Source organism: Rhinolophus sinicus, chromosome 15 (assembly GCF_057876585.1).
Source record: "Rhinolophus sinicus isolate RSI-liver-muscle chromosome 15, RSI-T2T, whole genome shotgun sequence".
Taxonomy (NCBI): domain Eukaryota; kingdom Metazoa; phylum Chordata; class Mammalia; order Chiroptera; family Rhinolophidae; genus Rhinolophus; species Rhinolophus sinicus.
The window spans coordinates 95,883,148-95,909,655 of record NC_142515.1 but is presented as its reverse complement, the minus strand read 5'-3'; the positions used below and the strand labels follow the sequence as shown (position 1 = coordinate 95,909,655).

General features: G+C 39.7%; 1 protein-coding gene across 1 annotated transcript; it reads left to right on the top strand.

Annotated features, from left to right (window-relative positions):
* Positions 1-1,175: 1,175 nt before the first annotated feature.
* On the top strand, positions 1,176-17,831 carry LOC109454335 (uncharacterized). Its single transcript, XM_019744841.3, has 5 exons — positions 1,176-1,319; positions 2,303-2,365; positions 12,620-12,746; positions 13,242-13,302; positions 13,676-17,831. The coding sequence occupies exons 2-5, from the start codon at positions 2,333-2,335 to the stop codon at positions 15,201-15,203; spliced, it is 1,749 nt and encodes a 582-aa protein (XP_019600400.3). The 5' UTR covers positions 1,176-1,319; positions 2,303-2,332; the 3' UTR covers positions 15,204-17,831.
* The last annotated feature ends 8,677 nt before the right edge of the window (positions 17,832-26,508 follow it).

Sequence of the window (26,508 nt, the reverse complement as noted above, 5' to 3'; positions counted from 1 at the left end):
GAGCAGATCTGATAGATAGGAATGGGTTATTTCGCTAATCCCTTCAGGATGGGCAAACAGGATGAACCTGATAGATGAATTCAATTAGAAGGCTCCATTCCCCTTCCCCAAGCAGGCAAGGGAAGGTATAAAAAGTAAGAACTTTTGCCTCAGTCACTGGGCTTCCCAGTTTTGGGTACCCCTCCCACTCAGGAGCTGCAACCCCTTCTCCTTCCTTTAATAAACTATCTTCCTTTACAACTCTTTGCCTCTCCCTGGTCTGTGTGTCCATTCTTCGCCTTCACGAGACACAATCCCGGCTCACACCAAGAAACTGCAGCAAATCCATTACATCATATATATATATATATATATATATATATATATATATATATATATATATATATATATATATATATATATATATATATGTAACAACACAATTGTTTTCATATGCTGGAACAATGGTAAACTCCGGAACCTTGAATTTCATATGTTCAATTCTTCTTGCCTCCACTGTGAGATCTTTCTTAGAAAGAATTCAAGGACTGGAAAAGAAGGAAACAGGATACATCAGGCCTTTCTTGCAGCCCTGTCTTAACTGAGAAAATACCCTCTAGGGTTGCACTGCCCTCATCTCACGTAGTAGTGAGGTGAGCGGGCTCCCCGTATCTATCTCGCCTAGAGTTTAAATCAGTCTCCTCGGACAGACCTCTGGACGTACTGCGGTTCTGAAACATAAAGGTGTGTCCCATGTGGGATCTGCCTGGGGACGTCCTCAGTCACGGGCATCAGCATCATTTCCTTCCATTGCCACCCATAGACCATTTCCAGTGAAGGCTAGCCTGTACTTGCTGTACTTGCTCCATCCTGAAACAGAAATCAGGATTTCCAAATGCACACCGGTGCCCTCCAGTTCACAAAGAAACTGTGGTAAATCCAAGGTATCAGCTCCAAATCCGGAAAAAAATTCTGTTTAAATATAAAGATTTAAAAAAAACTACGTACATGTATAATTTTGATAAAAATACCAAAAAAATGTAAAGGTAACGGGTGTGGGGAGTGGTGTGGGGGATGGGGGCAGGGCGCGCCTCGAGCCTACTCTCAGGCTGTCATTCAGGCATGAGTGGGTGGGGCCTTGGTAACTATCCAATCAGAGGTGCCGCTAGGGCAGTTGGAGCAACCCAGCGCACAGGCGTACACGTCGGTTCTCTCTTCAGCAGTGGGACTCTGCATCGCTTGCGTCAAAGGTGTGTACCTCTCCCGCGGTCGCCCTGTGATCTGCGCTGCTCCTCGGAGTCGTAGGCAGGACTCAGGGAAACCCAGGAAGCCTAAAAATGGTGAGTGTGTGGTGCGGGTGTGGACGGGAACGAGGGGCTGGTTGGAACCGGCAGTGGTGGGACCGGCCTCCACCGGCTCAACTCCGGAGTCTGTGGACCCGAGTTCACTGGGGGCTGCTCTGGGGCCTCAGTCCCCTCCACCCATCGCGCAGCGTGGGGACTGGGCCGGCAGTCGGGACCCCGGACGTCCTGTCACTGCGCGCGGCGACTTCAGTACCGGCCCGGAGCCTTTCTGGGCAGCTGTGCGACTGCAGTCCCGCGTCTGCCCAAGATGGTGCGGTGATCACTTGGAGGGTCATCAGGAACAATTGTGACTGGGACCCCAGGGTTCTTGTGTGGGAAGAGCGGTTGTATGTGGGATTCCCAGTTCCTCCTTTCTCCTTAGGGACCCGTTTTTTCCCTTAGTTTTCCAGATGTTTCAAAGCAAGGTCTCAGACCCAGGACCCTGCTCCCATAGCCTAGCTCTTCCTAGGACTGGCAACAAATTCCTAAATTACTTGTATTTTCCCGCATTCCCAAAGCCAGCTGCCCCTCTCTGAGCCACAGCATCATCAACTGTTTGTTCTCCAGGGTGCATATATAACAGATTCAATCCTTTTTCCGCCAAGCCCCCTGTATGGCTTTTTTAAGGATTTTTTTTTTCCTTCTGTGAATGTTTTACGTGAGAGAAAAGCCGATAATAACCACCTGGAATACGTTGTATGAAATCCCCGTTCCTCTCCCCCGGGACCTTCCCTAGGCACAGACGTCCTGTGGGAAGTCCTGTGTGTGGAGGTTCCTCTTTGGAAACTTTCTGGGTGATCTCCTGTCAGCACTCCTTCCTGGGTTTGTTACCCTGAGGAGATGTACAGGTGTGTACCTCGTTTTATTGCCCTTAGCTTTATTGCACTTCACAGGTATGAGATTTTTACAAATTGAAGGCAAGACTCTCCACCACTAAAAAGATTAGACATCACCTTTTTTAAATATTTGCTTTGTTTCAGTGGTCTGAAACCTAACCCGCCATATATCCGATGTATGTCTGCATTGACTTATCTTCGTTTTCGGTAATGTAAAATGCATGTAATTAATAGAGCTTAAAAGACAGTATAAAATATTTACAAAGAGGCAAGAAAAAGGTGAATTTTAAAATATGCATTCCGGTATTACATTGGTTTTGTTAAGAATTCTTTTTTTTTTTTTTTTTTTTTTTTTTTTTTACCCTGTGCCTGTGTAGTAGTAAGTTTCTGAGGACTCTTCTTTAATTTGGGGTGATTTCAAATGAAATTTTGAACTTGAAGTGTTCGAGTATGATTATTATTTTTTTCCTAACAAATATTTCAATGTAGGAATCAACATGTGAACATTACATTTAGGTGGTAATATTCATGTCACAAATGTAAGATAAATGTCAAATAACATCATACTTTTGGTTTGATGGAAAACATAAGTTGTGCCCGTTATGCTTAACACCTTGGTTAAGCAAAGAGAGAAATGGGCAGGGAGGTTAAAGAGGAATGCAGAGGTTTAACAGTTTGCATAATCCATAGCCCTTCTGAGAAACTACAGCTGGGAAATATATGGCAAATATTTCTGTAATATGTTGGTTTCAGTCCATCAGTGATCATTCTGTTCACGCATTTAAAGCAACAAGAGTTGTTTTGAGCATTGAAGGCTAGATTCAAAGTAAGTCTGCTCAACAAGCTAATAATACTATGAATCCTTTATATTCAAAAGTATAGTTTAAATTTGGAAAGTTTAAGGTAAAGCATACTTGTTTTCCTAATTACTTTGGGAGTCAACCTAGACTACACTACTGTACATAATCAGCATACCGCTGTGCAGTTAATTCTAGCTACTACATATTTGTTGGTCATCAACAGCACAAATTATGCTCTAAAAGAAATCTCAATCCAGCAAAAATGGTTACATTTAATTTTCTTTTAAAAATGGCTAACTAAATTTAAGGAAGAATAGGCTTTTCTTGACATCTCATTTTCAATTACTGATAGAAATTTAACAAAATAGAAGCCTATATATTTTGCCCTGCATCAAATTATCTGCAGTTTCCAAGATAGATGCAGTTCTTGTTTAATTTCCAAAAATAAATACAGGCTTTTTAACTAAAACCACTTACATCCCTTGCTCTCTAAAGTAAACATTAAAAAACAAAGTGCAAAAAATGACCTCAGGGTTTCTGAATAGCCCACTTAGTTACATAAAGTATTTTCTGTCCCAACTCTTGCTCAAATTCAAAAGATATTTATACTTCCTGAGAACATGGCAAACAGACTTCATTTCACACCATTCGGTATGTTTCCATGGCAACACTGCAGGCAGGATTCCTCGGCTACCTCAAGTTGCCTTAGTTGACTGGAATTTCTCATTCTTTACATTTTGAGCTTGGTCTGTTCTATACACCAAACAAACTAAATCACCTGTTGCTTTAATACACAAACTTCCATCAGTATGACTATATTTGAGCCACATGTGCCTTCATAGGGTCGGTGAGGTAGTTTTTCAGCGGCTGCCGCATGACGCAGTGGGAGAGGGAGGCAAGGCCGACGACCAGAGGCAGCGCAGCGCGACCCGGCCCACCTACCTACCTCGTGATTAATTATTTACAAAAGAAACTTATCCTGGAAATAATACATAACTCACTTAAACAAAATTAGGCGTTTTCTGGTTGAACTAATAAAATGACTTACAATTTTCCTCTCTTCTTTACACAAACACTGGGTTTGAGTGATTTGGGCCAATTGTTCCAACACTGGGTTTGTGTTTTTAAAATATCAATGGTGGAGGCCGGCCGGTGGCTCAGGCGGTTAGAGCTCCGTGCTCATAACTCGGAAGGCTGCGGGTTCTGTTCCCACATGGTCCAGTGGGCTCTCAACCACAAGGTTGCCGATTGGACTCCCGCTAGGGATGTTGGGCTGTGCCCCCTGCAACTAGAAAACAGCAACTGGACCTGGAGCTGGGCTGAGCCCTCCACAACTAAGACTGAAAGGACAACAACTTGACTTGGAAAAAAGTCCTGGAAGTACACACTGTTCTCCAATAAAGTCCTGTTCCCCTTCCCCAATAAAATCTTAAAAAAAAAAAAAAATATATATATCAATGGTGGTCCAGAGCAACTCCAGTGACAGGTGGAGAGGCCTGATGTCAATGACCCAACCCAAGGCCCCTTGAGATGCAAACGGAATTACTTGAAGGCTCAGTGGTTCTTCCTGGAGCTTCCCCTGCAGGTGTCCTTCCTGCTCACACCCACCATGGAGGGACCTTTACACTGAGAAACTGCAGCCCTGGAGGGCTGGGGGTGCATATGGTGGGTGAGGGTGACCCCCTTTTGAAGGTTGTAATTGTGGTTTTCTTAGTCCTAGACATTTTAAATGTATTTGAGTGTTACATTCATGATATAAATGCACTCAGTGTAATCAGTGCATAGTCAGAAAGTCTGAAGATCGTGTGTTCTTTCTCAGGACAAAGGGTTTGTGAATTGGGGAGTTCATGTGGGTCAGAACTTTAAACTGAATCAGGCTGAGAGTTTCCTCACTGTGAGAATGGAAGCCTGGGGGAGGGAGCGCTTCCATGCTTACAGGGAGGGGTGTATGTGGAGCTCTCAGCATCCACCCCTGGAGCTGCTCAGGTGTCCCTCCTTCCCCAGGGACTGACCCACTCTGGGGGTTCTGTCTCAACCGGGGGTGTCTAGACTCCTAATGTGGAAATGTGTTCAACGTTCTGAATGGGGGTTTTCCTTCTGAACTGTAGGGAAGAAGCTGCATATCCATTTTGATTACAATATTGGTGTGTTTCTTTCTTTGCATTCCTTTCTCAATGAAACTAAAATGCTTTGATTCTAGTTTCCATTAGCACTTGCAGTTTTAAAATATAAGTTGATATGTAAGGAAAGAAAATTATGGAACCACATACAATATTTGTTCCATTTAGGCAGAACCTCAACATGTAAGATGGGTGTATTTAATTTCTCTGTGTGCTTTTTCTCCCATTTTTAGGTCATGTTTTTATGTCCATGTGTCTAGAAAACTTTGACATTTGAAGGGATATATATACCATTCCTAATGCAAACAAATTCCTATCTTAATGGATGTGAGGAAAAAAGTATTTGAATTTCTCTTTTAATTGATTTGAGGGAAACACTTCAAGCCTTATGTAAATCTTTCAAATTCCTGGTACATTTAAAGGCTTACTTGCAAACCCCTAATTAATATACTATAATATACTACTCATTTCTGAAAATATCTCCAATGCTTACTATAGGGACAAACTGTAATGCCCTTTTCCCTTTTTTTTAGAAAGGGATTTGTTTTCTTGTTTTCTTTGTTTTTTCAACATTTTTTTTTATTAGTTTCAGGTGTACAAAGGATTTGTTACTTTTCGTTTATTGTGCTTTGCAATTTTATATTTGTGTTTAAAGGATCAATCTTCAAATAGTTTCCTATGTAGAAAAGTTAAAATTAAATGAATAAATCAAAAGTTAATTAAAAATAATTATTAAGATGGGAAAATATAGTGTATATAAAAATTTCTCCTTATTGTTAATAAAAAATGCATTGGTAATTTTTAAACATTTCTAAGGTAAGAAGCTAAGTTCAGGAGACTCCCTACCCGCATATCCTGTTCCCGCCTGTGCTCTTTCTCCATTCACCTTCAAATAACCAGGTTTGATTATTTCTTAATCATCCTGTTACTGTGTCTTTATATAAAAACAAGCCTGTGCTTATGTCTATTTTTCTTACCCTTGTTTGTTCTTGTCATCAGTGGTGGTGGTGGGGGGGTCCACACTTTTGATGTTTGTTTCCTGACACCTTAAGCCCTACTCCTCCCTTTCCCCCTCCTGCTTCTTACCTGTCAGGCTGATGAGAAGCCTGGAACCTCACCCCCCCCACCCCCCCCACCCCCCACCCCCGCACTGGGAGCTGCTGCTCGCTGGGGAGCCCTCCTGTGATCTGTGCTGCCCTGCGCTGTACTTAGGGGTCTGTATGCAGAGGACTCTGAGTGGGTAATTTTTTGTCCTTTGGGAGCAGGACTATGGGAATGGGGCCCTCCTTACAGTGGTTTTGGGTTGATGTCTTAGGTGGAACCCTACTGTGAGTTTAGAGTGAAGGTGTGACGGAGGCTGGGTTCACCAGACTTAAGTGAGGGATTTCAGGGGGCTATGAGGATTATTATACCCTGTGAATGAGGTGAGACTATCGCATGGTCACTCCTTCAGGAGCAGGTATTTCAGACAGACAGAGAAGAGACGGGTACAGATGGTAGGGAGGGAAATTCCAGAGGGCCCAGCAGGACCCCTAAGTAACGCTGATGCTGCTGCTGCTGCTGCTGCTGCTGCTGCCGCCACCTCTGCACCTGTTGCAACAAAGACCCCGACCCCCTGGGTTACAGCGGCCAGCACCAAAGTTTCAGTTTGGCGCAGCAAAGGGATTAGTTCAAACCCTACTTAAGCCCAGGGTACGTGGACTCCATACGGCAACCGGTTGTCGTGGAGGAGGCCTCTAACCCTGTTGGCTGCGATGGGAGCCTCCTGGAGGAGGACCTTGAGTTGTCCATAGGCTTCTGATTAAGGGCCTGTCCTGGGCCCCACATTGTGTGCCATCAGGGCTGCAGTTACCACCAAGTACTGGGCCCTCTTGAAGATAGAGACTCCATAAGCACTGAGCATGGGACCCTCTACCGAGGTGCCGGTTATGCCTTTGGCCTGGAAACAGCCCCCACCTGCTCAGCTTGGCTGCTGACACCTGCTTGTGATACGATGGAGCCATCCTTTTCCCTCAGGCTTATGCCCTGCAGAAGGGATGACCTCCTAACTCCCATGCCTTGAAAGAAGCCGTGGTGCTGGAGGAGGTCACCCGTCTGCCACACTCCTTGGTTCCCTGGGCTGTTTCCTGGGAGTCACTGAATGCACAGCGTGGGCAGCGCAGGCTTTCAGGAGGACAGAGCACATTCGTACATGATGGAGCTCCGTGGAGAGTTGCTGCTCTTCATCCCTGAATTGGGATTTTTCCCCCCTCTCCCCACTCTAGTCTGTCTTCATTTTGTTTTGGTGTTTGGTAGACTTCAGTTTTTAAAAGCTGTTTTAGGTTTACAGAAAAAACTGGGTTTCATAGTTCACAGAGTTAGTTCCCACATAACCCCTGTGAATCCACACAGTTTGCACTATTTTTTACATCTTGTATGACTGGTACATTTATTACAATTGCTGAGCCAATATTGCCGCGTTAAAATGCACAGTCTACCTTAGCGTTGGCTTTGTGTCAGAGGATCTGTGGGTTTGGGCAAATGTATGATAGCGTGTATCCATCGTTTTTATAAGTCGTACTGTAGTTTTACTTCTCAGAGGTCTTCTGTGCTCCACCTATTCATTCATTTCTCCCTCCAACCCCTAAATCCTTCAAACCCAGAGGTCTTTTTACTGGTTGATAGTTTTGTCGTTTCCAGAATGGCATATACTTGTAATCATACACTGCATTGCCTTGTCAGACTGGCATCTTTCACTTACCTCATTTCCTTTTATTACTGAAAAATATTTCATCCTTTGGATGTACTAGTGATTGTCTTTCTGCCTCTTGAAGGACATCTTGCTTAACTCTTTGGATAATTATGAATGAAGCGCCTACAAACATTCATGTACAAGTTTTTCTGTGAACTTAAGTTTTCAGTTCATTTAGGTCTATACCAAGGAGTGTGGTTGCTGGATCCTACTATATATGTAGTAAGAGTATATTTTGTATTGAAATAAAGTCCTGGTCTCCAATGTGGGTGTGCCTGATTCCATTCCCACAGCAATGAATGAGGATTTCCTGCAGCTTCACATCTGCAGGAGTAGGCAGTGTTCTGAGAGGTTTGAATTTTAGCCGTTTAATCCGTGCATAGTGATACTGCATTGTTCTTTTATTTGTAGTCTCCCAGTGATGTTGCGCATGTTTTCGTATTGCCTATTTCCTATCTGTATTTTTCTTTGGTGAACTGTCTGTTTAGATCTTTGGACCATTTTTAATTGGGTTTTCTTCCTACTGTTGAGTATTAAGAGTTCTTTATCAGCTAACTGTTTTGCAGACTGTTTCCTACTCTGTGACTTGTCTTTTCATTCTCTTAACACTGGTTTTCTTAGGGGAGGAGTTTTTCATGTTAATGAAATATATTTTTTCCCTTTTATTGGACTTTGCTTTTAATGATGTATCTAAAATTTATCACCAAACCCAAGATCACCTATGTTATCCTATGTTATTTTCTAGGGGGTTTAGTATTTTTGCATTTTATATTTAGATCTATATGTATTTTGAATTAATTTTTGTGAAACTTAATTTGTATGGCCTATGTCTGGTGTGTGTGTGTGTGTATGTGTGTGTGTATTTGTTATTGGCAGCACTATTTGTTTAAAAAACTTTCTTTTTCCACTGAATTGCCTTTCCTCCTTTGTCAAAGATAGTTGCGTATATTTGTGTGGGTCTGTGGGAAAGCATTTCACTTCTGTAGCCTTCAACCTTGCTTTACTCTCATTAATTGCAGGATTGTGGGTTTCTTTCTGATATTCCTTGTGGGTTCTTTCTGATATTTCACGTAGACACTCATGGCATGAGGAATAAATGTGATCAACTTAGTTACAAGTTTTGTGAAGATGTTCTATGTCAAGAAGTGGAAGTTTCTATTACTAGTTTATTATCATAAGTAGATGTTGGATTTTATCAAACCCTTTTTTATTTTCATTACCCCCTCTTTTCATTTGTGATATCAGTAATTTCTGTCTTCCCTCTTTTCTTAGTTATGTTGAATTTTGATGCTTAATTTGATGTTTATTTTTCTAATCTTGTCAACAACCAGCTTTAAAAATTTTTCTTCATTATTGCCCACAATTACATTACTTTCTTTTCTAATATTTATTGTTTCTTTTATTCTGTGTACTTTGGGTTTAATTTGGTATTTTTATTGTTTCCTAAGTTAGACGTTTACATTATTGATTATAGATCTTTGATTTTTTTTCAGTGTATTTGTTCAATGGCATGGATTTCCCTGTAGGCACTACTTTTGCTGTATCCAACAACGTTTGACATGGTGTATTTACATTTCATTTAATTTAAAATAATTTTTAATTTCCCTTTATTTCTTTTTTGAGCCCATTTATTATTTAGAAGTGTGTTGTTGAATCTCCATTTATTTGGGAGTTTTCCAATTATCTTCCTGTTACTGATTTCTAGATTAATGCCTGTGTGATATGAGCATGTTTTATATGGTTTCTGTTCTTTCAAATTTTTATGGTGTGTTTTATGTACCAGATGAGTTCTGCCTTGGTGAATGTTCCATGTGAGCTTGAGAAGATGTGTATTTTGTTGTTGCATGAAGTATTCCACAGATTACAATTAAGTCCAGTTGTTGCATAGGACGGCTCAGTTCTGCTCTGTCCTTCCTGATTTTCTGCTATGGGTATAATTCATGATAAGGGGTGTTGAACTCTCCAGTCACAGCAGTAGATTCATCTGTTTCTCTTGCTTTATTTATTTTGCCTCTGTGTTGCAATGTACATACACCTAAAGGATTGCTAGGCCTTCTTGGAGAATGGACCCCTTCATCATTCTGTGATACCCCTTTTTATCTCTGAGTTTTCCTTGGTTTGAAATCTGCATTGTTTGAAATTCATCTTAGTGCTACTTATGATAATATTTGGTAAGTGTTGGCATAGTATGTTTTCCTCCATCCTTTTACCTTTCATCTATCTGTGTCTTCATATTTAAAGTGGGTTTCTTGTAGATGACATACAATTGTGTTTTTTGAAATCTTACTATATCTTTCAATTATATTGAGTCCATTGATGATTAAAGTGGTTATTGATATAGTTGGATTAACATTTACCATCTTTTACTGTTTTTCATTTGTTGCCCATGTTCTTTGTTTTTGTCTTTTACTTTTTTCTGCCTTGTCTGGCTTTAATTAAACATGTTATTGGATTAAAGTTCTTTGCTATTGAGTTTTAAGTGTACATTTACAACTAAGCCAGATTCACGGTCAGGTAACACTGTACCACTTCAAAAGTTAGTCAGCTATCTCATACCACACTATTCCCAATTCCCCCCTCCCCGTCCTTTGTCACACTGCTGTCATTTACTTCACTTATCTATAAGCTTATTGTTACCAAATACATTGTTACTAATATTATTTTAAAGTATCACCAGTTTTTAATTATAAGATATATAGAAGGTAGTTTACCTTCATTTATACCTTTTGTAAACCTCCAACTTTATCATTTATATTCTCTCTGATGAATTTTTGAACATTTCATTCAATGTAGGCATACTAATGACAAATTCCCTCAGTGATTTGTCTCTGGAAGTTCTTATTTCCACTTTATTTTTGAATGATAATTTTCCTTGACACAGAATTGTAGAAGAGTATTTCCCCCCTAGAATTTTAAATATTTCACCCCACTCCTTTCTTGCGTGCACAGTTTCTGAAAAAAAGTCTAATTTAATTCTAATCTTTGTTTCTCTATAACTAAGGCATGTTTTCCCCTCTGGCTTTTTTCAATATATTCTCTTTATCTTTGAATTTTTTTCTAGTTTGAATATGAGCTACTTGGGTGTTCATTTTTGGTGTTTTCACATTTGTGCTCTCTGAGCTTCCTGGATCTACAGTGTGCCATTTCATTAGTTTTAGGAAATTTCAGTGATTTTTACTTCACTTACTTCTGTTTCTTTCTGTCTTTTTTTTCTTTAAGTATTCCCATTAGATGTATTTTAAACCTTCTGTTAAAGGGTTGTCCTAGGGTTCATGAATATTGTGCTTTTTCTTTTGTTTTTGAGTACATGCCATGTTAACAAATATTTGAAGCATATTTCAAAATGCTGTTTTTCCTCTTTACCAATTTTGGAGGTACCAGTTTGCCCTATGACCTCAAGGCTCTCATGGATCTAAGAAGAGTTGTTCATTTCAAGGGTTTTGTTTGTTTGTTTTCCTCTTATGAAATTGAGAATGATAGCGTCTAAGTTCCTTATAATGCCACACCATAAGTTAGAAGGGCAGCCTCAAGATTGGCTGGTCAGGAAACATTTCCTCCTGAAATTGGTGAATGGAAATTTTATGGTTTTTTTGGAGGGAAATACTATTGAATCCTGTATATATTTTATACTCTGGGGCAAATTCACCATCAACCCCTGTGGACTCCCTTGCAAGCTGCAGCTCTTAAACTATTCCTCAAGGGCAGTGAGGCCCAGGGTAGCTTGTTAAGGTTTGACCAAAAAGAGCTCTTCTGCAATATTCTCTTACTATGTGATCTAAGATTTGGCTGGAAGCAGCCCTGAGCATGAGTACAGAGATTTCTAAGTTGTCATGCTTTCTTCCTTGTGTGTGAGGTCTCAGTTCCAAATAACTGTCTAGCCCCATCAAATTGGACAAAGAGAGAAAGGAAAAACTGATTCTGTGATAAATATTATACAAGTTAAAATCAGTGCTTCTCCATAAGAATATTTACATTCAGCTAGTTGTATCTGATTACTTCTAAAGGCCTGGAATATTTAAAGGCAATGTGGCCAGCTCTGCTTTGTTAAAAATTTGGTTTCTGAACTCAAGCCTCCTGAACTCATGTTTGGTGATAGGACTAGAAGAATAAGCTTCCCATTCTCCACTCTGTTTTTTATTTATTAAAATGTCATGCAAATTTGACCCTCTGGCTTATGGAGTAGTACTATGAATGGTGGGTAATAAGGAAGGAGATGAATTTTTTTTCAGAAAGAATTGACAGTCTTTTAATGATAATATTTGTTGCATTTCTATAGCATCTCTGACACTTCTCAGCATACTCAGGACTCTGTCATTAGAGAGAAATACGATGTAATGTGATCACAGTAAAAGTAAATCATTTCCATGAGTTCATCATGCTGTTAAATTTATAAAGAAGTAAGTGTGGACAGGAGTAAATTTCTAATGATCAAGTCATAGAATAAATGTTTGGAGATGACAGAGTCATACATAACCTTCCTATAAATGGAGAATAGCTGTCCAGTGCTGTCAGTCTCGCGCATCCTACCTCGTTTCCCTGAAAATAAGACCTAGCCGGACAATCAGCCCTACTGCGTCTTTTGGAGCAAAAATTAATATAAGGTCCAGTCTTATTTTACTATAATATAAGACCAGACTGGGTCTTATACAATATAATATGATAAATATAACATAATATAATATAACATAATATAATATAATACCGGGTCTTATATTAATTTTTGCTCCAAAAGACACATTAGAGCTGATTGTCCGGCTAAGTCTTATTTTCGGGGAAACACAGTACTATACACACATGTTGGATGTTTTAGGACTCAGTGACCTTTGAGGACGTGGCTGTGACCTTCACCCTGGAGGAGTGGGCCTTATTGGATCCTTCACAGAAGAAACTCTACAGACATGTGATGCAGGAAACCTTCAGGAACCTGGCCTCAGTTGGTAAGGATGACAAGTCACTTTCACTTTATCAATTAGAGAACAAATTTTTCTTTAAAAAAAATTTTTTTTTTCAATTAAAGTTGACATTCAGTATTGTATTAGTTTAAGGTGTACAACATAGTAATTAGACATTTATATAATTTATGAAGTGAAACCCCTGGTAAGTCCAGTACCCACCTGACATCATACATAGTTATTACAATATTTTTTACTATATCCCCTATGCTATACTTTACATCCCTATGACTGTTTTGTAACTGACAATTTATACTTCTTAATCTCTTCACCTTTTTCATCCAATTCCCCAACCCTTCTCCCATCTGGCAAGAGAACAAGTGTTTTTGCCCATCAGTGTTGTTCTAAGATATAGAATGTGGAAAGGGAGGGTGCTGGTAAATAAACTAGGCATAGTCACAGCTCATTATTAATCTAGAAGCTAATAATTTTTCTATAATTCTAATGCTTTGCAATCATTTTTCTGGGTCTGCATTTTAGGGAAAAAATGGGAAAATTATGACATTGACGATCAGTACACAAACCAGTGGAGAAAACTGAGGTGAGTCACACTCACAATACAAAGCAGTTTCTCATATGAGAATCTTTGTATGTTATTAAATTATAAAAAAGGAAATAAAACAAATAAATCCTGCTTAAATTTAGTTATTTCACCCAAAAAAAAAAGTTTTTAAATATGTCATAGTTGTTCAGTGTTTGCAAAACACATCACTTGGAAACAATATTAGTAAAATCTATATATGAATATCACTGTTTAAACAGAAATAAGGGTAAAGTCCTTTTGCAGAGAATGCAAGATGTTTGATTTCAAATAATTTAGACAAGGCATAAAAGCTTCCTATAAATTGTAAATGTAATAAATATAAAATTATTAATAAAGAAATCATTAATAATGTACTTTTCATTTTTTACAGAAGTCATAGGGTAGAGAGCCTCTGTGAAAGTAAAGAGGGTAGTGACTATGGAGAACACTTCAGCCTTATTTCAAATATGAATCTGAACAGAAAAACCACTGGAGTAAAAGCGCATGAATACAGTGCACGTGGAATCGTGTTCTTGAGTCAGTCATCCTTTGATAGGCACATCAGATATCACAGTGGACGCAAGCGTTATAAGTATCAAAAATGTGGAGAGAAGCCATATAAATGTAAGGTATGTGGGAGAGGCTTCCGTTATCTCCAGTGTTTTGACAAACATGAGAGAAATCACAATGGAGAGAAAACCTTTAACTGTGAGGAATGTGGGAAAGCCTTCAGTAGTTTCAGTTCACTTCGAACACATGAAAGAGACCACACTGGAGAGAAATGGTATCAGTGTAAACAATCTGGAAAAGCCTATTGCTATCAAACACATGAAAAGACTCACACACAAGAGAAACATTATGAATATAAGCAGTGTGGTAAGGCTGCCATTTTTCTTCCAGGTTTCCAAAGACATGAAAGTACTCACACTGGAGAAAAACCCTACGCATGTAAACAATGTGGTAAAGCTTTCAAGTATCTCTATTCTTTTCAAATGCATGAAAGATCTCACACTGGAGAGAAACCCTATAAATGTAAGGAATGTGGGAAATCCTTTATTTTTACCTCAAGCCTTCGAGTACACATGATTACTACTCACACGGGAGATGGGCCTTACAATTGTTGGAAGTGTGAAAAAGCATTCATTTCTCGCAGTTCATTTCGAAGACATGAAAGGACTCACACTGGAGAGAAACCCTATGAATGTAAAGAATGTGGGAAAGCCTTCAGTTATCCATCAAATGTTCAGAAACATATGGTAGTACATACTGGAACTAGACCTTATCAATGTAAGCAATGTGGTAAAGCATTCAGTTCTCCCAGTTCCCTTAAAGTACACGACAGGACCCATACTGGAGAGAAGCCCTTCGAGTGTAAACAATGTGGTAAAGCCTACCCAGCACACAGTTCCTTACAAAGACATGAAATGATTCACACAGGAGAGAAACCCTATGAATGTAAGGAATGTGGTAAAAGTTTAAGTTCTCATCGAAATTTCCAAATACATAAAAGGACTCACACTGGAGAGAAGCCCTATGTGTGCAAACAATGTGGTAGAGCCTACATAGCACACAGTTCTTTACAAAGACATGAAAGGACTCACACAGGAGTGAAAACTTATAAATGTGAGGAATGTGGTAAAACTTTCCGTTCTCAGGTAGGTTTCCAAGCACATGAAAAAACTCACACTGGAGAGAAGTCCTATGAATGTAAGGAATGTGGGAAAGCTTTCATTTCTCATCTAGGTTTCCGAATACATAAAAGGACTCACATTGGAAAGAAGCCCTACGTGTGTAAACAATGTGGTAGAACGTATACAGCACAGAGATCCTTACAAAGACATGAAAGGACTCACACAGGAGTGAAACCCTATGAATCTAAGGAATGTACTAAAGCTTTCAGTTCTCAGGTAGGTTTCTAAGCACATGAAAGGACTCACACTGGAGAGAAGTCCTGTGAATGTAAGGAATGTGGGAAAGTGTTCAGTGATTCCAATTCTCTTCAAAGACATGAGAGAACTCACTAGAGAGAAACCCTAGAAATATGGTTAAGCCTTAATTTCTCACTCAAATGTTCAAGGACATGCAAGGATACATGTTAGGGACAAACTATATAAATGTGAATAATGTGGGAAGGACTTCTGTCACCCCAGTTCCTTCTGAAGGCATAATGGCCTGACTTGAAAAAATCCTCTTAAATGTGGAAAGACTTCAGTTGGTACACATCCTTATATGTGAAACTCCCACCAAAAAGAAATATAAATGTGACAAGAGAAAGCTTCATGGAAAATAATCTATGTGTAATATTCTAGAGCTTTTTCAACATGAAAGAGTTGTTATAAAAGTTGTAAATATAGAGTGGTACATCACTTAGGAATGTGGATATGTTCTGAGAAATGTGTCAGTGGGCAATTTTATCATCATTCAAACATAGAGTGTACTTATACAAATCTAGATGGTACAGCCCACTACACACGTAGGCAATATGCTGTAGCCTACTGCTCCTACACCTATACAGTGTTACTGTACTGATACTGTAGGCCATTATAATATTGTGCTATGACATTACAACAGCTGTGATGTCACCAAGCAATATCAATTTTTCAGCTCCACTGTAATGTTATGAGACCACTTCATATATGTGGTCTGTCATTGACGAAAATGTCATGTGGTGCATGAATGGTGTGTTTACTAAGCCTCTTAACTGAAATGGTGAGCTGTGGATTTCTAATTACTTTTAGAAGTGAATATTGAGGTGAGAAAATTCTATGACTCATCTTTCAACAAGAGTGCATATGCTCTCGGCCTTAGCATCATCTTAGAAACCTCTGTGCTGTGAGAGCCAAGTGGAGGAAGAAGCCCATGTACAGGCTGAAGTGCAAAAGAAGAAAGTTGAGGCAGAGGTCCAAGTAAACCACTAGCTTGTGCACCCGTGGAAATCCAGGAGCAGAAATGAGGAAAGCCAGAGACCAAATTGGAACAAATTGTTGGACTGCGTTCCAGCTGTCTAGAACTTCTCAATGAATCTAGAACATAAATTGCCATCTGTTCCCTGCCAACCATCTTTGGAGAGACCCACCTTGCTCGTACGAAAACAGTCCTTTGCTCTGGACCTGTGACATTATGGACAAGTTCTGTTCTCAGTTGTGGCTGAATGTAATGTGTACAATAAATCATCTGCTGTCTTAGCTGAAGAAAAAAAACTGGTGCATACAATTAATAGGTAGTGCTTTTTCTTTAAATCAGTTAATAATATTTTCTCTTTCTATTTTGAAGCTTCTTGGATCCATGGGTAAATTGAAGTATATTTCTAAAATGCAATTAAGTTTAATTTTTGAGCTAATGTCTTATTCTGTTAAGGGACCATTGAAAAATTAACAGTTTGTATTTGTTGGAATTTTCTACTGGCCTTGTATGGCAGTTCCTGAATATCCCTAATCTAGTGTATATATTGTACTTTTCTTAGAGGAAGCTCCTTTTTTGGGGTGGTGGGTATAGGAGTCTTTTTCTATTTTCCATACTATTGAAACATTTAGAACAATTTTTCATAAATGGCAATTTTATTACTATACTTTTGTGTGAATTATTTTCATATTGGAAACTTTGCTCTTTGTACTTCCTTCTGACTGGTATATGGTAAATAGACTTTGGATCAAGAATAGAGACCTGTCATAGGGCAACAAAATGTAGAGCTGGAGATACTACCACTGTATTGCAATATTCGGGTGAAGGCAATATTAGGCATTAGATCTTCCAGAATCCACCCCCTTTATGGCACCGTGTTAGAATTCACCAGTAGCCTCACTTGCATATGATTTGGAAGGCATTAGGGAAGAAGGCATTAGTCAGATTTTGGAGAAATCCTACAGGGAGAAAGACAGATACATATGAGCTTTGAGAACACCATCTTCCAGCCATTTATCCTGAGTCTTTGCACTTCCAATCAAGAGTATCCTGAAAACCACCACCAACTGGTTGATTTCCATTTACTGAGAGGTGTAGGTTTCCACTGATGTCTTCACAGCTTCACATCAAAGGTCCATCAGAGTTTGGACTCCACTGTCAGCCCTCTGTGTTCACCAGGAAACTGATTCAGACTTACATGCTTATGCCTGATTCCCCTCGTCTCTATAGATATCTGTATAAGGTCTGATTTATATGGGAAACACCTTAAGTTAGCAGTGCTAGTGAGTACACTTTCCTGGTTCACCATGACTTCTACGTAGTGCTGCCAAAAAGCAGGACATGGGCATTTGTTTCTCTGCTGCATGTGCAGTGGCTGCCGTGACCCGGTCCTCCCATGTGACAACAGGCCCCTTGCTCCTGTCAGGAAGCCGGTGGGTGTTTCCTGTTACTTAAACTTGAAAATCTGCAGTATGCTTTCAATTATGTTTGATTGTATGTCTCTAAAATTATCTATGTTTCTCTGTGAAATTAATGCCTCTGTAGTTGTTTTATTGATATATTTTTCAACTGTTTTCTAAGCCATCATATGCTAATATTGTTTTCATTTCCTCAGAGGTTATATTAAAATCCATTGTAATTATGAATTTTCAGATATACTTTGCTGCTTTTTTCATTTAAATACTCATTTTATACATTATGAGTCAGTTTTATCATGTGCATGCAAGTTCTAGTATTTTTTCCTCAGGCAAATTTTATTTTTTATTTTATAGTTACAATTTTTATCATGAAACTAATTTCTCATATTCTTAATACCAAAAATTTAAATAGTGGTTTTTTTCAATGCTCTCTTGACATTGACCCACAGGATCAGAGCTGTGGTCAAAGAGAGTAGTGTAATGAATTCTAATAAGAGTGAGCCACAAACCAGAAAGGACTGAGTATAACACTAACAGGTGCTCAAAAGTACTTAAAGGATTTTGGCTTGTATTAGATGATTTGGTTGCTATTTAAGAAGGCAAGTCATTTTCTCTATTGAATGCTGTGAGGAGGTAAACTTCCTTATATCATTGGTAATCATAATTGTTATTTTCTAGAAGGCAAAAACAATATAGTGGAGCTAACCTTAATTTATAAGAAGGGACTATTAGTCCTTTTCATGATTTGAATTTTATCCTTTACCATTTTTCTGATATGGTGACAAAACACTTTTGTCTTGGTCCATCACAGTCAGTATGTACCTTTGATGAAGGAGCTGTGTGACATTGATCTCTTCTGCAGGATAAAACTTGCCTTACGATGAAAGTGAGGCCAGCTCCCAGTGCTCTGCCACAGCTTTTGCCGTTTCTACTGATTATCTAAACACTGATGTATTTCCTAAAGTGTATCAGATACTGTTTACCATAAAAGTACCTCAGTCAAAAAATACATAAATTCATTTCTTAGTATACTACATAATTTTTAATCTCCTTTATGACTGAACTGAAGCCTGAGTTTAGGTAAATTGTGAGAACATAAACCTAGTAAAGAAGACGGAACCACTGTGTAAATCAAGGCTTTCTTTGTTACTGATTATATTTTTGATGCTGATGTTTCAACATCCCCCACTTCCGTGCACATTAGAGTCAAAGTACCCTAATATTTAGCACAGAAAAGGCACTGTTGGATTTGGATATAGTGACATGAGACAAACATTTCTTTCAGTCTGGTGCTTATACTTTTGTTGGAAAACAGAAATGGTTAACAAATGGTAAAGCTTTGGTTTATAGCAAAAGAGAGCTTTAAAGAAAAGTGACATAACAGGGAGGCTGGAGTGCATATATTTCCCTTCTGTGAGGGTAGGAGCCTCAGTTTGTGAGGATGTCATTATTATCTGGGACTTGGGACTTTTTTCTGACTTAGGCCACAGATATTTGCCATGTCTTTTTGGGTTTAATGTCATTTCAGAGGATTTTTATTTATCTTAAGTGCTTAAAATGTTATAGTATTTGGCATTTTCATTTTGTTGTTATACAGACCCAGTGTGCAACATATACCCCATTAAGGCATGGAATTTCATTTAGGGAAACAGTTACGTTCACGTGCACTGTTCTAGCCCATCCTGAGTTTATTCTCTGAATAGGGTGACATCTCTGCAAGTCTACTGTGATTTCCCAGTGGAAACACCACAAAAAGCTATGGATGTTTCGAGCAGTCATCCAAGGAATAATTGAGGCGAGCTGTAGAGAGGGTGTATTTATTTAGTTAGTTTCAGGTGTACAAAGCAACATAATAGACATTTAAACCCCTTATAAAGTGATAACCCCCCCCCAAGCTACTACTCTGACATCTTATACAGCTGTTACAACACCATTGACTGTCTTCCCTATGTTGTACTCCACATCCCGTGACTATATATACCTAAATATTTACTTGTAGTTGACATTCAATATTATTCTACTTCAGCTCTTCAGGTGTACAGCGCATTGGTCAGGCCCACCTACACAGTCTGTGACGTGGTCCCCCTGGTAAGTCCAGTGCCCATCTGGCACCTTACATGATCTTTACCACATTGTTGGTTATATTCCCCATACTGTATTAACTGCCAATTTGTATTTCTTAATGCCTTCACCTTTTTCAGAGAGGGTGTCATTTTGAGTAGTATCGTGAGTGGGTGTATTCTGATTGGGTGTAACAGGAGAGATGGGACATTCTGCATGTCTTTTTAGCACAGAAATGGCTAGAAATCCTAGTTGCAATGATTCCCACAGCCCATTTTGCGGTTCCCAGGTTTCATCTCCATTTGTTTAGATGTTTAGCACATGTGGAAAAGGAGCAAACAGCAGTGACAGCTACAGGTTTAGGAATGAGCAAAGGAAATTTTAAAATATTTTTTAAGTGTTACTTAATGGAGGGAATTCATTAAAATGGGCACCACAAGTGCTCTTTTCACTGATGGCATGTTTTCCATTTTTTGATGCCAGTTCTATACATTTGAAAACTACAAGTACATCTAATACTTCACACAACACAGCACACACACACACACACACACACACACACACACACACACACATATGGTGCCAAAAATATGTGGGCATATTTTAAGGGAAAAACTATTAAAATGTAATACTTAATATATACCATTAACGAAAGATGAATACATGTCATATTTGGCTTCTGCAATTACAAGAGGTGCTCAAAGCGGCCAGACACTTCTGATTACGGTGAACTACTGCTTGAGCAATGTTGACCATAGTGTCCACTTGTATACATTTTTTTGGCACCCCAGGGTATAGTGACTGAGCAATGCACTTAATGTGAAAAAAACATCGCTGGTATATAGTCAATGGACTATTTGTCCAAGGAAGAGGTTCCTACAGCTGATGGTAAACAGACTTTATGGGGCTCTTCACCCCTCTGCCGGCTACTTGATATACTCTGACCATGATAAATACTTATACAGACAAATTACTCATCCTATGTTACATGACCCTGCTGAAGCCAAAATGCAAGGACTCACCAAGAAGTGCTACAAAGCATTGATAATGTCAGCTCAGTTACAGGAATAGACAGCACTGGGCTCTTGAAAAACGCATTCAGTGGACCTTGTGTCTCTCTTACAACCCCAGTCTACAAACCTCAGAGGGTTAATGGCTTACTTCAACCTTGATTTCTTAGATAGATCTTCTTGCTGTTTGATGCAATAATTAGATTCAACCCCCAGTCCTTGGAGTCATTACTTTGCTCTGATCATCAGGTTTACTGACACCTTGTAAGTAGAGCCTTTCTATACTAGACATTTCTGTCAGAATATTCACTCCTACAGGTCTTTGTTCTGTTGTATCAGTGCACCCTCATCTGGAGTGGTGTCTTCACCAATGTGAGCTGGGAGTAGTAGAAAAGAAGAGAGTGCTTTGATTCAAATACCACAGACCCATGTTTCTTAAAAATCTTCATAGATGTTCTTGAATGTATATTTTTCATTTGTTGTTTGCCATTAGGACCATTTCCAATGGCATTAAGTATTTGTTACTAAAATAATTTTCACCAGTTTTATTGGGGAGTGGATCAGCAGAGCTCCTCACACTGTTATGACACCCTAATACATTTAATATGAAGTCCATTTCAGCAAATAGCAGTTTGGAGGAGGATGGCAGTAGAAGTTCTAACATCACTTATCATTTTATATGTGAACAAAATTGAGAAAATGTATTTTTTATATTTTCCCAAAAGGTATTGAACATTCCATTAAAACCACTGTTTAGAAGATTACACAACCAGAATTGGCTAATCATTTAAAATGAATCATTATTTGATTTATAAAGTATTAGATCGGTATTAGGGTTCTCCAGAAAAACAATCATCATTGTGTGTGTATGTAAGCATGCGTGTTTATAAATACATATTAAATTTTTTCTCTTTAAGGAAGTGGCTCATGTGATTATGGAGACTTGGGTAACTCAAAAATCTGCATTCTAGATGGACAGTATAAAAAGCAAAGGGAAGAATTGTAGTTTAAGTCCAAGGACAGTCTAGTGGCAGAATTCCTTCTTGTTCAGGGAAGGCCAAACTTTCTTCTATTAAGAACTATGATTGCTTGGATGAGGTGCACTCATTTCATGGAGGATAATCCAATTTACTCAAACTACCCATTGAAATGGTAATTCCACTAAAAAAAAAAAACCCTTTACAGAAATATCCAGTAGAATGTTTGACTAAATATCGGCACTATTGTCAACCAAGTTAGAACAGACATATTGGCTTATAATTTTCTTTTCTTGTGATGTCTTTGTCTGGCTTTGGGGTCAGGGAGATGCTGACCTTACAAAATGAGTTTGGAAGTATTCTTTCTACTTCTGGTTTTTGGAAGAGTTTAAGAAAAATTAGTATTCTTTGCATTTGTTAGTTATTTGTTATTGGTTTGTTTAGGCTTTCTGTTTTTTAATACTTTTCCTGGTATGGTGTATCTTTCTAGGAATTTATCCATTTCTTCTAGGTTATCCAATTTTTTTCGTATATTAATGCTTTTCATAGTCCCTTTTGACCCTTTTTAATTTTGAGACATTTGTTGTAACATGTTCTCTATCATTTCTGAAATTATGTACTTTAGTCATCTCTCTTCTTTTTGTGTTTAGCGAGGTATGGGTTTGTTGATAGTATTAGTTTTAAAAACTGGCACTTAGTTTTGATATTTTCCTATTTTTCTATATTCTATGTTTGCTCTGATTTTTATTATTTCCTAACTTTTGCTACCTTAGGTTCTTTTTTCTAGTACCTTGGGGTATAAATTTAGATTAGTTTGATATCTTTCTTAATATAGGTGCTTATTAGTAAACTTCCCTTTTACTACTTATGCTGCATCCCACAAGTTTTCATAAATTGTACTTTAATTTTTTATTGTCTTGAGGTATTTTATAATACCCTTTTTGTTTTGCTTTTTGACCAGGGGTTATCCCTGAGTGGTTTACTTAATTTCCACGTATTTGTGAATTTTCACAGTAAGATTTGAGATAAATTTTTAGTACATGCAATGTAATACTGGAATATTTTATTTTTTCCGAAACTCACCTCTCTTGCACCTGTGGAAAAATTGTATACTGTGTTTCAGGTTGTATCAATTAAACTTTTACTCATTGAAAAACAGACTAAAATAAAGTGAATAAATGTTTAAAGGTGACAAACACAGGAAGGGGCAGTACTGACAGGAGAGATCACCCAGGAAAGTTTCCAAAGAGGAGCCTCCACCCAAAGGACTTCCCATAGGACGTCTGTGCCCGGGGAAGGTCCTGGAGGAGAGGAAAGGGGAGTTCATACAACGTCTTCCAGGTGGTTACTAGCTGCTTTTTCTCATGTAAAATATCCACAGACAAAAATAAACCTTTGATAGACAGCCATTCATTGACTGTGGGGAAACGATAAACAAAATAACCCGCTCTGTTTGGGATGCACCCAGAAGACCAGTAGTTCACGACGATGCTGTGAATCAGAGCGGGGAAATTGGCATGTGGGAACACGGAGAGTGACCTGGAAATGTAGGGACTTATTGCCAGTGCTAGGAAGAGTTGGCTGGGTGGACAGGGTCGTGCTCCCCAAACATTTGGAAAACTCAAGAGAAAACGGGTCCTCTCTGGGGAGAAAGAAGGGACTGGGGACCCCACAGACCACAGCTCCTCTCACACACGAATCCCAGAGCCCGAGTCACCAGTGTCACCTGATGACCCTCCCCGTGGTCACCGCACCATCTGGGGAGACGCGGTGCTGCAGGCGCAGAGCTGCCCAGAGAGGCTCCGTGGCGAAGTCGCCGCGCTCAACGACAGGACAGGATGTCTGGGAGCCCGGCTGCCGGCCCAGCCCCTACGCTGTGTGCCGTAAGGGACTGAGGTCCGAGCGACACCTCCCGGGGACTCGGGCTCGGAGACTCCGGATTAGAAGGCGGGGAGGCCGGTTGCCACAGCCAGTTCTAATCGGCCCCTCCCTACGTAGTCCCCATCCTAGGACCCCTGGTACCCCACACTCACCATTTCTAGGTCTCCTGGGTCTCCCTGACTCCTGCTTATGAGTCCCAGGCCGGTACAGATCACAGCGACAGAAGGGGCAGAGCAGCGTGGGACTTTAAGGACAGAGGAGATGCGAGTGGAGCGCAGCTGGAGCGAGCAGGACGTCCGCGTGGCTGCAGAGCTGCGCCCCAACCACCTGCCCCCGCAGCTCCTGATACGACAGTTCCCAGAACATGGCTCCTTCTGAGTTGCAGAAGCCTGAGGTTAAGGGTCTGAGATCAAACCAGCTCTATAGAACTCATCCTCTCCAGGGACGTTTGCATCAAAAGTAGTGCTGTGAGTCCACCGTGGAACGGTCATCCTTCCTGACAAACACTGAAAAGTCACCTCACCATATGCGATGATTATCTGGCTCCATTTTGATCTTTGTGCACCACTGGAGTCTGATGTGGTTTTGCCAGAAGGGTGCACAGGCACAGATACCAGGGATGCGTTAGGTGGTCAGAGCACTGGAACAAAAAACAAGCTATCATTTCCGAAGAAAAATGACTTCTGGGTGTTTAGAAAGGCTACCTTAGCAAATGTTTCTGAGTGTGTGTGTGTGTGTGTGTGTGTGTGTGTGTGTGTGTGTGTGTGTGTGTGTGTAGCACACATACCCTATAGGAAATATAAACTGGTGGTTATATTTCTCATCACTTGGTGAATCATTCTCCATGGTCATGTGTTACCCCTTACTGGTGGCTACACTGTTTAATCCACCGATAATGAGATTTATCAGAAAACTCGGTTTCATCTAAACAATAATCCCACTGATGGGCGAGTCTGTGATACTAGAGCATAACATTCATTCTGACAATGATGGAATCACTCCATGACACTCCATATACTACGCACAGATACCATTTCTGACCATTTTCTCTCCACATTCCCTGGGGAAGTGCTCTCTTTTAATATCATCTGAGACAAACAGTCCCACCCAAACTGCAGCAATAACTCTATCATGCCCAGAGACAGAGAAGCACCCCTGGAGGCCATCTGACACGTGAAGACTGGGGGGCAGAGCCAAAAACCATAGGAAGCCTCAATGGAAAGAGAATAGAAAGGCCCAGGTTTCAACCAGCGCTCAGCATACAACGCAGAACACTGCCTGGCAGCAGTAGCATCCTCGGTCACCATACAGTGCAGGAAGGAAAGTTCTGTGGGTATTCAGCATGAAGAATTGAGAGATAGAGAAGGCATTTCTGGTTCATAATCTTTTTTTCACCTACCCTTTAAGAACTATCTGGAAAATAGCCTCGAAGCAGGTTTCCTGTAATCACTCTGATTTCCTAAAGTCTGGAATACCTTTAGTTTTTTGTTTTGTTTTATCTCCCAACTCTTCATCTCCACCTTAGATAAAGGACACCCCTCCCCCCACCACCACCACCATACTAAGAATGTGCATTCACTGGGCAAGATGCATAAGTCTGGTTCCTTTTCTCACAGTGTTGAACTCGACAAACTTAGTGCCGAGGAAATCACATTTCATCCCTGTCTTTCCCCACCCTATTATCATTTGCACCTGTGGGACTGGTACAGTTCCAGCAGTGGCCCCTTCTGGTTAGGAAATGTTGATGTGCTTCCTACACTGATGGCTGTGAATTGTTCTGCTTCTCACAATCTGCCCCTCTACTGAGGTCACATCAGGGTGATTTCCGGGTCCTTCCATCACTGTTGTCAGCACTGTAGACATATCTTAAGGTGTGTTTGGGAAGACGAGGTGGTTCCTGTGATACACCGGCCAGAGTATACTCAGAGTGTTGGTGTATCACCTGTACTGAGGGAAGCCCAGAAGAACTCAAGAATCAGGGAGTCCTTTGTATATGTGGAGAGATGCTTTCCCCATGACCTTGAAAAATGGCCCCAATGGAATGTTACCCAGGGTTCGAGAAATTGGTCTTGGTTCTGAATAAAAATAAGGGAGCAGATGATCCTTTTTGTGGTTGAAAGCATGAATGAAGTACCTTTAAATGGCAGAATAACAAGATACATGTTTGTACTTAAAATATATTATTCCTTTATAGTCTGACAGAAATATTGACATGCTGTTTGAGGTAGTAGTGGGAGAGAGAATCAACCAAATTCTTCTAACTTGTGGGGGAAGGCATAAAATACCATAAACTAATAATCACAGCCGTTCTTTTGAAGATTTGAAAGTATGGGAAAATAAGCACTTGTAGAAGAAATCAAAATTGTCATCACAGAACTTTATTAAAAGCATTAGTTCTCAGTAGTTTCACAGGCCAGTTTCAACCTTACTTTTCAGAGAAGAACTGATTCAGCTGCAGTGTAGAATGTAGATTACACTGAGAAAGTTCTGCTTTTGTCTTTATAAGATGATGACAATGAGAATAGGAACAGGAATGCTAATGCTAATAAAGGCCTTTAGGGAGGCACTCATCACCATGGGTGGACTGGCTCGTGATTTTTCATCTTCTCAGACTTCTAAACATGGAAGCACTAATATGATCACACTTGGTAAGAGAGGAAACTGAGACTTGGAGCTAAATGACTTGTCTAACTTTACATAGGTGGTCAGTGGGGATGCTCAGACTCATCACCACAAAAACAAATTGCAGACCTATTTCCTCTGTGATTTTTTTAAAACCTCAACTAATACTAGTACCTAATCTAGCAACGTCTTAAAGGGATAATACAACATGACCAAGTGGGATTTATTCCAGGTATGCAGGGTTGGGTTAACATCTCAAAATCAACTAATGTAATACATCATATTAATAGAATAAAAACAAAAATATCATGACCACCTCAAGAGACTTAGTGGAAGTACTTGACAAAATCCAAC